General features: G+C 37.7%; 1 protein-coding gene across 1 annotated transcript in view; it reads right to left on the reverse strand.

Annotated features, from left to right (window-relative positions):
• The window catches only part of EDIL3 (EGF like repeats and discoidin domains 3), a 440,325-nt gene that overhangs the window by 15,512 nt on the left and 408,323 nt on the right, over positions 1-16,490 (reverse strand). The window contains exon 10 of the mRNA XM_034773693.1: positions 7,489-7,644. Coding sequence (XP_034629584.1) covers positions 7,489-7,644 — 156 coding nt within the window. The remainder of the gene's footprint in view (positions 1-7,488; positions 7,645-16,490) is intronic.

Genomic DNA, 16,490 nt, shown 5'->3' on the forward strand with positions numbered 1-16,490 from the left:
TTAATTTCAAAAGACTATTTTAACTAAAAACTTTTATACAAAGAGCAAGAGTATTTGGAATTTTTAAAAGTGGAATTTCATTTCCTGTTAAACCCTAATAAAACTGAAGAAATATTTCAGAAAATGGACTGAATAAAATCAATTTTTAAAACTATAACGTTAAAGATTATCTGAGGCTTTCCAGCCACAAGAGAACAAAGGCAATAAGAAGTGTGTGGCATATTCATGAAGTATACTGAATATTCAGGACCTGAAGGTGTCATCAAAAACAACCCATGAAGGAATGGAGCCAGTGAAAGGATTACAGCAATCAACTATGAATATAAACAAGACTGAAATTTCATGAAAATAGGAAGCAGAAGAGTATAAAATTCTGAAGTGAGCATCCATCACTCCCACTCTCTGCTATCCTGTTCAAGCACTCCTCAACTCATCCTGTGCATCTCTACAAGCAAGCTGCCACAGACAGCTAAGAAGACAAAGAAGAGAACAGACACACAGCAGCAACAATAAAAGGCAACCTTCTAGCCCAGATGACAACCAAGATTTCTTCATAGTGAGATGGGAGTAGCCAAAAGCACTACCAAGGGATTAGGTTTGAAAACTCTTGGAATGAGTTTATTGGAGTATTGAAATTTATATAGAATTTGGACCCATAATAATTTTAGGAAATAAAATCTTGGTCTCAGCTTACACTGAGAAAAGTGCCCCACCAAAGACTGGGTTAACTCTCAAAAGTGTAATCTTTGTTTAAAGTTCTCCAAAAGAAGCACACTAAGACACTGTCAGAGTAATCAGTTTGTTATTTGTGTTGTGTTGTTTAATGCTGTATTTTTCTTTCTTTAATAATAAAATAGCCACGGTTAATAACTGTGATTATTTTGTTTGGTTTTAATTTCAATCTCCATGAAGGTATGTAAAAACCCCTGTGACTAAAATGGTGGGGCCCTTTTCTCTTGGTAAATTGAGACCAACGTTTTATTTCCCCAAATTATTATGAGACCAGACTTGATGTCTCATAGGAAAATAGAAACTGTTCATGGGTGAGCAAAATAATTTTGTTTACAGGTGGATTCTGCCAGGTTATCATTGATAACGTGAAACAATTTATCAATGGGTAAAATAAGAAATCTTAACTAAATCCTAGGGAATCAGAGAAAGTGTTTAAAAACAGTTAATTAGAAGAAGTAGTCAGGTAAGAAGTTGTCTTAAAACAAGCCAATTAGCAAATAATAAGAATCTTAAATTAAATCTCATCATTTCTATGATTATCAATGTTTAGCCCCCATCTCCTCTCCATGAATATGTGATCTGACTATTTAGTGATTAACAGTAGAAACTGTTAATATCTTAAGTTACAACAGCCGGAGTTGCATCCCTGAACTGTCAATAAGAAGCATAATTAGTAAGAGTGGGATACCATTTCTTGTTTCTCTAGACTAAATATTTTTAGTAATTTTGGGGATAAAACTACCTGGTGCTTAATAATATACAATACCCCTTTCCATACCACATGCCAAATGCAAATAAATGTTTTTTTTAAAAACTTTGCTTTACATTTGCTGTTATCACTAATCAACAATGCACTAGACTTTTAAACCTGGAGAATTTTGAAAAACAAAAACCAGCGTGCCTGAAAAGTTCTCCTATATTCTCACAACTTTGGTATTAACTATTATACAATACATAAGCAAATCAAGTACTACATTTGAAAATGTGTAAAATATTGTTAAAATGTGTCCATAACTTGTATTTTATGCATAAAGATAATTTGATAAATCTATAAATCTAAGTAGAGTATTAAAATAATTATACATTTGACAAAAGAAAATTAAGCAAAATTATTACAGAAAACAGGCCAATTTAAAAAAAATATAATAGCATCTCATTTCACACTTGCAATTAGCCTGTGCAATCAGTTGCTACGGAGATTGACTAGAAGTGTAAATTATACCATTTATATTGCTAACTACCTGATTTGCCCACAAATTGGGCCTACATTTAAATATTGTAATCTCTGTCCACAACTAATTGTTCCTGCAATTTCTGATCAGGATTGACGGTGCCAGATTCTGGATGTAAATTTCAAAGCTGAACTGAGGCTCCTTTAAAAGTGTGTCTCTTTACATATTATCAAGAAAAATGCAACCTTTAGACCTCCATTTGACATTACAATTGCCTCTAGGTTATCTACAGCACGGGAGGCAATTTAAAAATCACATTCAGAATGTGATTAAAAAAAAAAAATTAAATCTGCTCATGCTTGGTATAAGTGGCCTTGCCATAAGAGATATAGTAAGCTACTGACCTCTAGCTGAGAAAACCAAGATAACTATTTTACTCCAGTCATTCTAAAATACACTTTCTTCACACATGTAGGTTGCTTAAACTTCAGTAATTCCTGACTGTAGGGAAAATATTTATATATCCCAGAGGTTTCATTCTAACTACTTACAATGAACAAGAAAGGCCTATTTTTAAAGATGTGTTTTTTCCAGTACCCTTTAGTTTGCATCTCTAGATGAGCTCACTGTAGGTTTAAACTGAGATGACTGGAAGTTAAAATGGCAAAAACCAGACAAGCAGCAGGTGTTACTGTTCTTGCTTTCACAGGTTTTCCATTTAAAAGTGTGCTTCACTGAAAACTAAAGCTAAAAAACCACATTTCCTTCTCTTTGAAACATCTAATTTATTTATTTATTGGCTGAATGTGAAAGGTGGTGATCAGCACTTTACATATACATTGAATGTATATATATTTTAATGGGTTTTAGATCTACAATTTATTCATTGTATGAAGTGACAGATTTTGTTTGGGGCTCAAGAGTAAGTCTCCCTTGGAGATTGTGTTCCCTTTTCCTCCATTTTCTGGCATTATTGTTTCTTCCTAAGACACTGGACCATTCGGCAGCCAGTTGGCAGTGGAAAACATTAGAACCGAGTAGATTGCCTGAAATAGTAAATAAAAGTTAGACAACTGAGCGTCTGAAAAATGATGGCAGGAGGTTACTAATCACCAGTAATGAGAAGCAAAAATCTATGGGGACTCTCAAAGGATATGGCAATCCTATCCTACTCAGGATAAGTTCATATCAAGACTATCATATCAGGCCATGGTAGAAAAAGGGAAACATCAGTAAGTTTTGTTTGGTGCAGTAAAGCATCCATGAAAATATTTATACATTTTTGGCCAAATCCTGTGGACATCCTCAAAATTGGTTCTTCTGCAAAGGCTGGTCGGATTCTGTTTTTGTTCCAAACTCTTTCTCTTCTGTTCCCCCCACCCCCCGGAGTGCTACTCAGTATTTCTTGATGGTGTCTCTTTCTGTGCTACTACATCAAGGAGCAAAGTTAGGGTAAGCTTGAATGCATGTTCTCTTTTTCACTATAATGAATGCAGTACTTTGCTATTAGACGTTTGGTCTCTGGAAGACGTTTCCTTTTTATAAACTAATATGAGTATGAAGTACTGTACTAATGTTGGTAACTGTCAGATATTTTGGATACGTTTATGGTACATCCAGGAAAGGTGAAATTATTGTTTCTTATTTTTACCTGACAACTAGTTATACTAAACACACATCCATAATCACAGCTGTCAGTACCTTTTCAGTTTTATTGCTATAATAGTGATTTTGCTTTTATTATCTGGAGTCTTGGAATTTATTGCAAAAAACTCACTACAGGATAAAACCACTGAGATCTGCCATCTTGTTCTCAATGCTGTCAAATAATATTTGAGAGAGAAAGACTTAAAACAGAACAATATGGGCCAGATTATGATACCCTACTCATGCTGAGTGAATAGAATCTTTCAATTAACTGAAATCAATGGGTCTACCCATTTATTAAAAGTGTGCTTCACTGAAAACTAAAGCTAAAAAAACCACATTTCCTTCTCTTTGAAACATCTAATTTATTTATTTATTGGCTGAATGTGAAAGGTGGTAATCAGCACTTTACATATACATTGAATTAAAAAAAGTTCTAAGAATAATAAATACAAGTGGAAACATTTAATACCATGAAAAAAACAACAATTGTTGAAAACATTCAAACCTTGAGGCAACAGTTACTTTAACTGCTAGAATAAGACATTCTGCTAACCATTTGGAACTTAAATATATGCTATAAATGGCCATTAGTGTAACTATGTTCCAATTATCCATAACCCAGGAGAATGTTTTAATAAATAATTTCCATTTTGTCTGCCTTTTTTAAAAATGATTCCCGTAAGCGGTGTATGTACTGTAAACAAATCCATAATAAAAAATTGACCATGTTATTAATTCAGCTGTTTGCAGCCTCCAGTGTAAAGTCAATGTACACTGAACAACATTTGAAATAAAAAAAGAGAAATTAAATATGTATGTATAAATCAATCACTAAACCTACTCTTGAACACCTGTGGGGGGACAGACCTCCAAAATGATGCAAAAATGGTAATTATACTAATTATAATAACATATTTTGATTATTACAAACCTGTCTTTGCCTTTACTGAATTTTAGAACATATTTACAATTATTTTTATGCATACAATGCTTGGAAAACAATAGCATACATGCTTATATTTATAGTTGCTTACTTTATGAAATTAAACATTTGAACTAATTAAAAAAACTCTTAGGAAATCCATTTTCTCTCAAAAATGAGAGGCACAAAAAGCATCCAGGAGAATGCCCCTTTCTTGGCCATAAGCCTGTACATATCATTTTTAGGTCCAATTGCACAGACTCTGGAATGCAGCTTTATAATGTCTATTTTGCTTTAATATTCTATATAGCTTGAATTGTATATTATGTTAGACAGATATATCTAAATGTTAGTTATTGCTATTTGTCCCATGCATAGACTATGTGGTAGGAGTTTTAACTGAGAATTGTAGGTGAATCTACTGTACGATGTTAAACTGAAGCTACTAAAGTTACACATTTTTAAAACAGCAGGGCCAAGAGTTAAAACTTGCATCCAAGAGTTTTAAGGAGCAAGCTGAAGCACTTGCTGGACAATTACTGTTGATTTTTAGTAAGTCATGGAGCACTAGGGAAGTCCCACAAGACTGGAAGAAAGCTAATGTTATGCCAGTTTTTAAAAAGGATAAATGGGATGACCCAGGTAGTCATAGGCCTGTCTGTCAGGCTGACATCGATCCCAGAAAAGATAATGTAATAAGTACAAATCAGCCTGGATTTATGGAAAATAGATCCTGTCAAACTATCCTGATAAGTTTTTTTTGATGACAATACAAGTTTGGTTAATAAGGCAATAATGTTGATGTAATATACTTAGACTTCTGAAAAACGTTTGACTGCACAACATTCTGATTAAAAAAACTAGAATGTTATAAAATTGAAAAGAATGGGCTCTTCAATCTAGCAGAGAAAGGTATAACACCATCCAATGGCTGGAAGTTGAAGCTAGACAAATTCAGGCTGGAAATAAGTGTTAAATTTTTGACAACAAGGGTAATTAACTATTTGAACAATTTACCAAGGATCATGGTGGATTCTCCATTACTAACAATTTTCAAATCAAGATCAGATGTTTTTTCTAGAAGATATGCTCCAGGAATTATTTTTGGGACATTCTATGGCCTATTTCAGATTTCAGAGTAGCAGCGTATACAGGAGGACAGAGAGGATGACCTCAGTGGTTCTTGAAGTATGATGGGTGAGAATCTATTAATCTAGATTGTAATCTGGGGAACTGTTTGGTTAAAAGGCAAACTACCATAGGAATGTCTTCTCAAAAAGCAATTTACCACTGCCTTGTTAAGGGATGTGAATATATTATTTTCTACAATGTGAAAACAAAATGATGTGTGGTACCTGGTTTTTCAAGGCAATAAATGCTGACTCAGGAGTCTTTGGTTACCCCTTCCCTCTCCCGTCTCCCCTCTCCTGTGCCTCCTGTTTCCCAGGAGAAAAACCTCAGTTTTAAACTCACAAAGATTTCTGGAAATATGCTTTGTGACACTGATTTCTTTTATAAAGTCTAAAGTCTTCATTTGTTTAACTTTAAGGAAAATATGTATACTGTTGAAATTTTTTGGTTACTTCTAACCTTATGTTTCAATTTAAAGGTGAAAACCTGTTTGTTTATTCCCTAAATGCTTAAGATGCAAAAGCTTCTCTTGTGATGTTCTTTGGCAAATGTTTTGCATCTAAATACAATAATCTAAAATAATAACTTACAATACCATTACTGTGTGAGCAGTAATATATTTTATGTACCAATATAGAATCAAGTGACCTTTCTAAAACTGGTTACTAATATAAGAAGCTATTTGAACATCAAATATTTATATTAATTGGGGAATTAATTAGTTATCTGGCATTGCTTAGGAAACTTTCTTACCAAACTCACAAAGACAACAATCACCTCTTCCAGGATCGTTAAGAAGACACACAATGATTTTTTTTAATGACCACTTGAGTTTAAGACTCTTTTTGAAAAAAGAAGAACAGGAGTACTTGTTTTAATAAACAAATTTATTAGAGCATAAGCTTTCGTGGACTACAGCCCACTTCTTCGGATGCATTATGCTCTAATAAATTTGTTAGTCTCTAAGGTGCCACAAGTACTCCTGTTCTTCTTTTTGCGGATACAGACTAACACGGCTGTTACTCTGAAACTCTGGACTCTTTTTGAGAATTTTTAAACAGACTATTTTGAAAGCTCAGAAAATAGGAATGTGAGTGACTTATGAGTATCTTGCTTGTCTTTGATAGTGGTGTCCCCTAAGGGGGGAGGGATCACCTCACGTGACTACTATAGTGAGGCTCATATCCCTGGAGCAGTATGAAGAGAGACAATTATTAAAATTTGATCTGTCAATTCTTTTTTCTCTAGACTATGGTGATATAAAATTAAATGGCACTCAGCACCTTAAAACACCCCTTTCTCTAACATCTGCCATTAACATTTGCAAAAGGAAGAGTTGTGGAATTAATTTATTTTAAAGCATATTAAGACCGCTGATGCAATATTAATGCATATGGGTGGGTATCTGATATCCTAGAATGATTAATTACCAGAAAAATCAACCCAGAACCATTAGGTACAAAGGCACATAAAAAAAAAGTATTTATTTTTTCAAAATAGCTAGCACATTTTATCATATGCTTATCAAAATCTCAGCAGGGTTGCTGTTCTCAAAAACACAAACAAGCTACTTTTTATATGCATTCTACTGCAGAGTTCAAGAGAGAAATAATTTCAATAAATGGAGAACTGTAAAGTTTTATGTCCCGCATCTAATAGCTTTGGATCTGGCACATTGCAAAGATATGTACGATATTATAGTATCAGTGAATGTCATTGTGGTATATGATTCCTTTCTATTCACCTTGACTTTTATCTGTGGAACTCTAACCATATAGATGCACATAAAACAGACAGTACATATTAACCTGCAGGCTACCCGCACTGAGGTTACTACTTTCTGTAAATGCAACCCAAATAGCAATTGCCTCATTATCTTACCTTATCCTTTTTTTGTTTTTCATCCTGGTAGATGGTCCAGTGCTCCCCATCATTACTGTAAGCAAGTTTATAAGATCCCACAAACTGTACATGACCAAAATCTTTAGCTCCTTGAGTAATTATGCCAGTCACTTTTGTAGGAACAAGGAGGTCAATCTATAAACAAACAAATAAATAAGACAGTCAAATATAGTTATAATATTTTAAATTCAACAACTGACTTTGTGTCACACAAAAACATAAAGATACATTCTTGATCACGTCATAGCAGCTATGATGCCCAAGAGCACAAGCTAATTCAGGAAAGCCCAGAGTTTTGTAGAGAAACCACCTCAACAATTGTTTAAGCTGATTTCCAAAATGTCTTCTAACTTACAATAGCCTACTTAGACCAATATTTTCCAAGATCTGGAATATAAATATTGGATTGGCTTTACAAGAATCATACATCCTCGATAGGGCTTCCATTCCTAATAAAGAGATTTTAGAATGACTTGTGCATTATTTCTCCAGTCCTGATTTTCAGTATTCAGATGCTTCTGCAGCCTCAAAGTTAGGATTTCCATACATGGACTGTTATATAACATGTGCTGTTTGGGCATTTTGTTTGTTTTGTGATGCACGTGAGTGTATAAATGCAGACTACATTCCTTATTTCCTAGAGCTGCTTATGGGTTCCTCTTCTGTGGAACTTTAATTTTAGTTGCTCCCCTTCCCCCTGTCCAGCTCTCAAACTAGGGGCCAGATCATCAGCTGGTATAATTTGCTCTGGTTCCATTGACTTCAGTGCAGGGCCGGCTCCAGGCACCAGCCCACCAAGCTTATGCTTGGGGCAGCACCTGGAGGGGGGCGGCGGGCGGCTCCAGCCGCAGGGGAGAGCAGAGCCCCGGTCGGCTCGCCGCCCTCCCCCCAGTGCTCTGGCCGCCGGGGAGAGCGGAGGCGCGGCGGGCTCACCGCCCTCCCCCCGGCGCTCTGGCCGCTGGGGAGAGCGGAGCCCCGGCCGGGCTTTCCGCCCTCCCCCCAGCGCTCCAGCCGGTCGGGGAGAGCGGCCCGCGCCCGGGCTCGGCACCCTCCCCTGCCGCGCGGGGGAGAAGGGGGCGGCGGGAGGCTTTTTTGCCTTGGGCGGCAAAAAAGCCAGAGCCGGCCCTGCTTCAGTGAAGCTACATTTATTTACACCAGCTGAGGGCCTGGAGATTTCTAAAATGGTTTTGGCACTTTAACTACAGCTATTGCCCAAAATATACTTACCCTCATGAATTTTAGTTTTTGCTCCAGGTTAAATCATTTCCATATTTATGCTTATACTTTCGAAGTAGCAGATGCATTTTTTTTTTTTTTTACAAAATAGTCTCCTGCAAATTGGATGTCTGTGACACCCCAATACCAGAGGGCAAGGAGCTCTCTGGTACGTAGCAGTGAGTCCCAGCTGGCCTTACCAGCTCAATGCACTCTACACATTGTTGTCATGATATTTATTTAAAATGTGTCTTGGAAAAGTAACTCACTGATCATTAATATTTGTGTGATGTAAGTATGGTTAACGTGCAAAAAACTACACAGATGCGCTGGAACGATGTTCCTTGATTGTGTTTGACAGACAGTGCCATAGGTGCTGGAACTAGAGGTGCGGGGGTGTTGCTGCACTCCTTGGCTTAAAGTGGTTTCCATCATATACTGAGTTTACAGTTTAGTTCAATGGTTCTCAGCATCCCCACTATACAAATTGTTCTGCACCCCTGGGTAGTGCCTAAGCGCAGCTGGTTCCACAGGCTTGATTGTGTCTCCAATGTAAATTAAGCAAGGTGTGACCTAAGACAATAAAAAGCATATTTACATACAAGGTAAACAAAGCTATCAGGCAGGCAAGTGGGGGAAGATGACCACTTAATCTCCATGGGGGATAGAGACTGCACCCCCAGGAAGCCTTCCTACCTCTTCAAACAGGGTTAATGAACTTTGGGAAGATATGAGAAAGCAAAAGCCATTTATATGATCCTTTACCTGAGGAGATAAAGAAACCAAGTGCTTTGGGCTCTATGTTGGATTCTGGCTGAAGACTGGGCAGCCTTGCTGGAAGAATGACTATGGTGAGAAAACTACTTTGAAAAGAAGACTCTAGTTTGTTAAATTGGACTTTAGTCTTAGAAGCAGAGTTTTACTTTTGTTTCTTTGTTTGTTTGTAACTTTTTCTATTCCTGTCCCTTCTATTTGGGTATCACTTAAATCTGTGTGCTAATTTTAACAAATCAGTTCAGTGTGGAAGGTGTGTTAACACCTGTTAAACTAACATGGTGATGTATACTGTCTCTTTAAAGGACCAGTGAAATTGAGCAGTTAAAATGAGAGATGCTGAACCTGTCAGAAAATGTTTTTGAGGAGAACTTGTGGCTGGAATGGTAGTTGAGGTCCCATTGCAAAGAATAACTAGTGGGTGGAAGCCAGGGTGAAACCTTCTTGCTTGTATGCTGGCTGTTGCCACAGCAGCATAGCATAGAGTTGCAAGGCAGGTGGGGACTGAACCGCTTATGTCTGGGTGAACCCCAAGGCATCACAATGTCACACCAAAGATTTTGATTTTAATTCTGGAGCTAAGTGCTCCAATTTAGGAACATGACTCAAACCCCTCTGAAGTCAAAGGTAGCCTTTCAATGTAATTTGCATTATTAGGCATAAAATTGCTATTTGATGATTTGCACTGACAAAACTGAGTTGCCAATGTTGTTTAAAAAATAGATCATACTTTATGAAGGCAAAATACAGAGAGAAAGCTATGAAATGGGATATTTATTGTTCTTGGTGTTTTGTAGTTGAGAACCATGTGCTGTTTCACTTTCCACTGTGTTTACTGTTATTCTTCCAACTTCAGCTAAAGGTGTATTGTTCTGTATTAGTGATTACTGTATGCCTCAGTTTTTGGATGTCAACTCTGAGACTCCTCAAAAGAAGTCTGATTTTCAGAAGTGCTGAGCCACCCTCGGAAAATCAGACTTTTCTAAGTTGAATGCCCAAAACTTGACACCCGTTTTTTTTAAATCTATTTTGGCAGAAGATAATATTTTCCCATTTAAATTAAAACATAAGGGGTCAAATTTTCAGTCAGTGTTAGGTGTTAAAAGAACAGGAGTACTTGTGGCACCTTAGAGACTCCTGTTCTTTTTGCGGATACAGACTAACACGGCTGCTACTCTGAAACCTGTTAGGTGTTAGTGTCTTTAAATTTTGAAGGGACATACTCCCTAGGCAACATATGTGACTTTCAGAGGTTTGGTGAAAATTGGTTATGATTTGTCAGTTAGAAACATTTTAAAAACATACTTTTCATATGCAAATTGACTGAATACAATCAAATAATGGCTCTCCTAACACATATAGCATGTGTAAAAATTGTAAGGAGTGCTACCTACTGCCATTCACAAAGTGAAGTTGTGGGAAAGGAATTTGGATAAGAGGCTCTGCAATCCTATAGTAATATAATTGTTTCTATATAAGCTCCAATGCACAAATATAGCATGCTGAAATATCTGATTCTTTCTCTATGCTAGATAATTAACATGGTTGTAATAGTTCAATTTATCTTCATTCAACTTAACTAAAAAGTGAATGGTCCCCATCTGATAATAACCAGATCACAATAGTCCAAAGGTCCACTTTTCTCTTCCACTTCCCCTAAAATAGTAAAGGCGGTACTTTATTATTATTTTTAAATATTTATTTATTTATATCATCTCTCCTGTGCTACACTCCTCCTCTTCTCTCTCTCCCTCTTCCTGCCTTCACATCTTTTTCCTCCTTTGCTATTTTATGATGTAGTCACAGTTGAAAAAGTTAATTTCACTCTGTGTTCTGAAGGCAGGAAGATCTGTGACCATTCAGATGTCCTCTGGTACTGGTAATGAGTTCCAAAGTCTTGGCCTTTTTGCCATGAAAGCCTAGTCTTCTCCTGAGGTTGACAGCTTCATGGTTCTGAGGAATATAGTTGTCAAGAGAGATCACTGTTGTGAAGAGAGTGATGCTTTTTGACGTATCTTGGGTCAGTTTTACAGAGGATCTTGAAAATTAACGCCAAGGCTTTGAAACTGACTCAGTATTCTGTGAGAAGCCAGTGTAGTGAGCAGATAACTGGGTTATGTATTTTCAGCCATCAATATTACTGAGGAGCTGGTACATTTGGGACTAATGGGAACTTTTAAAATGTTTGAGTGTGCATATTTGGATCTAGAGTATATTTCAAAGTTCATTGAAGAGACAAGGTGGGTGAAGTATTATCTTTTATCAGACCAGTTTCTGTTGGTGAGAGAGGCAAACATTCAAGCTCACACAGAGCTCTTCTTCAGGTCTGGGAAGCTAAATACAAAGTGAAACAGATTGTTTAGCATAAGTAGTTAACACATATTTCAATCTGGTTCACCTTGTATTAAGCTTCCCAGACCTGAAGAAGAGCTCTAGTGAGCTTGAAAGCTTGCCTCTCTCACCAAGAGAATCTGGTCGGATAAAAGATATTACCTCATCTACCTTGTCTCTCTAATATCCTGGGATGAACATGGCTACAACAACAACATTGCATTTGAAAATCCATTGAAGTCATGAAAAGACTCATAGTGAGTTGCAGTAGTCTATCCATGAGATCATGAAGGCTTGGATTATGTGAGCAGTTCCATGTAGGATATGAATGGGAACAGTCTTCTGTCTAGACATAGATTGAAGTAAGCATTTTTCCAACCATCCGTATCTGGAGTCCAGAAAGGCATGCATACTTTGGTCTGATTAGACAGCTGGAGGGCAGAACTTTGACTGGGAGGTGAATTAAGTTTTTTAGGTCTTCAGAGAGTTTTCATCTTGCCACCAAAAGCACTTCCAGCGTGCTCAGGTTCAGGATCAGCCAGCTTTCTGTTATCTAGTTGTTTATCCTGGCCAGGCAGATGGATAGCGGGGAAAATGTTGATATTTCTACTGGAAGCAAAGTGTATGTAGAACTGAGGACTGGCTGCATATTGCTTGCAGTTCAGCCATGATGTCTCACTTCCCCTCAGAGACTTCATGTAGATGTTAGAAAGGATGGAGAAGAGGACTGAGCCTTAGGGAACTTCAAAATTGAGTGGCCTAGAGATAAAGGAACATCTCCCCATGATTCCTCTCTGTGAGCATTTGGACAGGAATGATTGGACTCATTTCTGACCTTTCCTGTCAGACCTTGTTTCATCTCTGAGGTGAGTGACAGAAACACACTATGATGAGTTGTATCTAATGTCTAGACCTAGACAGACCCAGGAGGATGAGTATGAATATATTCCCCCATTTGTGGACAGGAAGGAGTTATTTATTAGTGCTGTCGTCCTTCCATGACTATGCCTGAACATTGACTGGTACAGATCAAGGAAGTAGATTGGTGTGCCTGAAGACTGTTCTTTGCCAATTTCTTGATTTTCTTGCTAAAATAGCAGATTTGACTCCAGTCAGTATTTTGCAGGTCTGCTAGGTCCAGAGATGTGTTTTAGTGAAATGGCAGAACTATACTGTTCTTTAGCATTACTTACTTACGTGAGTAAAAAAAACCACCTCATCAGCTTAGTGTTCATAGGACTGTGCCCTAAAGCTGCAGAACTTTAATTCTAACTTTGCAATCTTAGGTCAAGTTTTTCAAAAACAGAGGGAAGAGCAGTATAAAGGGGACTTAGAGTAAATTGTAACTAAAATTAAGCTCTTAGTACTTTAGTTAGGAGCCTAAATAAGTGGCCTGATTTTCAAAAGGGCTGAGCACCAAGCAACTCTTATTAACTTCAATGGCAGCTGCTGGTTGCTCTGCACTTTTAACTAAGGCAGTGATACTCAGACTGAGGCTCACAAGCCACAAGTGGCTCTTTAATGCGTCTCCTGTAGTTCTTTGCAGCATATTATATTAAAATGCTGTGTGATTTAATTATTAACCAATTAGAATACTTGGTCCATCATTTTGCTGCGAGAATAATCTGATCTATCTATCTAAATATTTCCCCTGTCCTACTGTTTAAATATGAATATATAGTACTATAGTAAATGAAACAATGAATTCACACTACTGTGGCTCTTTTGGGTAATGCTGTTCGTTTATTTGGCTCCTGAACTACTGAGGTCTGAGTATCACTGAACTAAGGTTTTAGGAGCTTTGCTTTTAGGCACTAATTTTTTAATATCTTGACCTTAATGGTCTCTTAAAGTAGTCTTGAAAGGAATGTTTCTTATATTGAAAATTAATGTCTGTTTTGTTAGTGTATGAAAAAAACCCTTCTTAGAAAACAGATGTTGTTTGTTTGTTTTATAACCTTAAAGATAATCTAGATAGATTTCATAAATATTTTATGTGGCCATCATATTCAGAGTACTTCTCATTGAAATTCAGAGCATGAAAAAAATCTCATTAAAATTAAAAGGATTTAAAAGGTAAAATCATAATCAACCTTTATTATTACACAGATCCAGAGTTAATAAAAATGTCCCAGTAACAACTGTTTTATGCTTACAGAACATATCCAATGGCCTTGTAATGTTGTTCTGAAAAATGATGTGGAAAGCTCAGGGATACTTTGGCCTATATTGTCATTTTTTTCCTAGCACACTTTCATGGTGCTAAGTACACATTTTTTTATTACATTGTGTTGAAAAATTATACTGAAACAAGAACAAAATTATAAATAACCAAGGCTAATATTAACAAGGCATCATGGTAACAGCTGTGCTACCACATGTTCCTTTAGCCTGTTTTTCCCCAAATGGCTACATCCTGCTTGCTTTGCAGGAGTATTTCCACTGAAACCAACTTGTATGAGAAAGGAAATCAGGATTTAACGCAGAGTATAGACAAAATATCTGAATTAAAATAATTTAATGAAAAACATACCTTTCTCTGAGGAAGTAGAATGAATATTCAGTTAGTCAATTGCAAACACCTGGTTATCAAATGGATTACCAGGGAAAGAATCTGAATTAACATTCTGTTGCTGTGTACTTTTCAGATTTGAATGTGATTAGCTGGATCACAATCATTGCCTTCTTCAATACAGTAGAATTTAGAACTTGGCAGAGGCAATTAGGCTGTTACTGATAGGATCATTAACTGGTTACAAGAAGAACCATGGATTACAATTTAATGCATACTTCTACAAGCTGCTGATCTAAAAGCAGTTTAACATCCTGTGATTCAAAGAACTCTCCTGGGCTAAACTCTCTGGCTCTCTTTGTATATCTCCTTTTCCTGTTTTGTTTTAGGTATCAGAGTAGCAGCCGTGTTAGTCTGTATCCGCAAAAAGAACAGGAGTACTTGTGGCACCTTAGAGACTTTATAAATTTGTTAGTCTCTAAGGTGCCACAAGTACTCCTGTTCTGTTTTGTTTTAGTTACTAAGGGCTAGATCCACAAAGATACTTAGGGGCTTAACAGACTCTTTTGGTGCCTAAGTCCACCATTCGGGCATCAATGATGTCCTCAAAACCACCATTCAGCTGGCAACTGACTCTGTGGGCGTCTAAATTACCTAGCTGCCTACGTTTCCACTGGTGGACATGCACAAAATCATCCAAGTCTGGCTACCACTGAGCTGCTCAGCATCCTAGTCCTGGCAGGATTCTTAAAGTAGGGGTTCCCCTGCCTATCTCACCTGAGGGGTCTGAGCTGGTAGGCATGCTCTCAGCATGCATAACCCTCGCAAAAAGAACAGGGCAACCAGCTTGGGAATTTCAGGAGCTGGCTGCCTGGCATGTGTGAGGGTGTACAAGGACACCAATAGCCTTGTGGTCTGGGCAGTCACCAGGGATGTGGGAGATCTAGGTTCAAGGCCCTGTTCCAAATCAGGCAGCGCAGGGACTTTAACAGAGGTCTTCTGTATCCAAGGTGAGGGCCTTGGCTACAATGGGGTGGATCTCTTTCTAGGGTGTTCTTGAGAAAAGTCTGGGTTTCATCCCCTAGGTCAGGACACATACTGCTTAGGCAGTGAATTACAGGAGAGGGTTCATGGCTAAGAATCTTGAGTGGATGTATGGAGGCCCTTCCCTTTGGCCCATCAGTCACTTGCCTAAAGACCCAGATTGATGGGACTGAGGTGCCTAAATGCCTTTGAGAAGAGGAGCCTAAGCCCCTCCATTTCACTCCTGGCTGAGGAGTTATGGAGATTATGTGGGTCCTCGCTCAACTAAATAGCTTCTCAGAAGCCCTCCCTTAAGCACTTTTTTCTCTCCATGCATTGTTTGGGAAGCCTGAGCATATACCTCAGGGCTGAAGATTCTACTAGGTGGTAGGGCACTGAGGGGGTTCATGTTGCAGCACCTTGTGAAGCAGTGGCTTAAGTACCTTTGTGGATTTAGTCCTGAGATATTAAAAGGCAATTCAACAGTGGAAATGTGATTTGGAGGAAAGAACTGATTTATTAACACAAACACGTATCTGAATATTTGTAATTAAATGCTCTAGATTGCTAGTTAGTTGAGCAACTTAGTGTAAATTTAAAACAGTACTGAATAGTGTTCTTATTTAAACTATGGTGGAATTGGCCCTTTTTGAGAACTCTTTACTTATACTACTTAAACAGTTGAACTCAGGAGTAAGTAATCATGTATAAGCGTTTGTGGGATTGGGGCCAAAGTATAATAAAGCCAGATTCTCTGATGAGTTTAGACCATTTTGCACTGCTTACCCATTTAAGAAGAAGAAAGTAGTTGTATGATGAAGTTGTAGGATGAAGTTTCCAGCAGAAAATTCCTTCTGTGCAGGAGGAAACTCCACAGATGTAGAGCTGGCAAAGGTGGCATAACTGATTCCTATGCCCTCAGCATAGGTAACTTGTCAGAGGCAGGCTGGGGGCATGGCAGAGCTGAGCTCAGCTATGCCCAATTATCAAATTATCCAATAAATAAGAAACTTTATGCCAGCATTGCCAGCAACATAAAGCTAGTGCCGGAACCTTCCTGATCTTATTTACACTAGGGCTGAGTGACCCTGAATCGGGGAGTTGTAGCTGGCTCCCTGGGGCCACC

Source organism: Trachemys scripta, chromosome 6 (assembly GCF_013100865.1).
Source record: "Trachemys scripta elegans isolate TJP31775 chromosome 6, CAS_Tse_1.0, whole genome shotgun sequence".
In the NCBI taxonomy this organism is placed as follows: Eukaryota; Metazoa; Chordata; order Testudines; family Emydidae; genus Trachemys; species Trachemys scripta.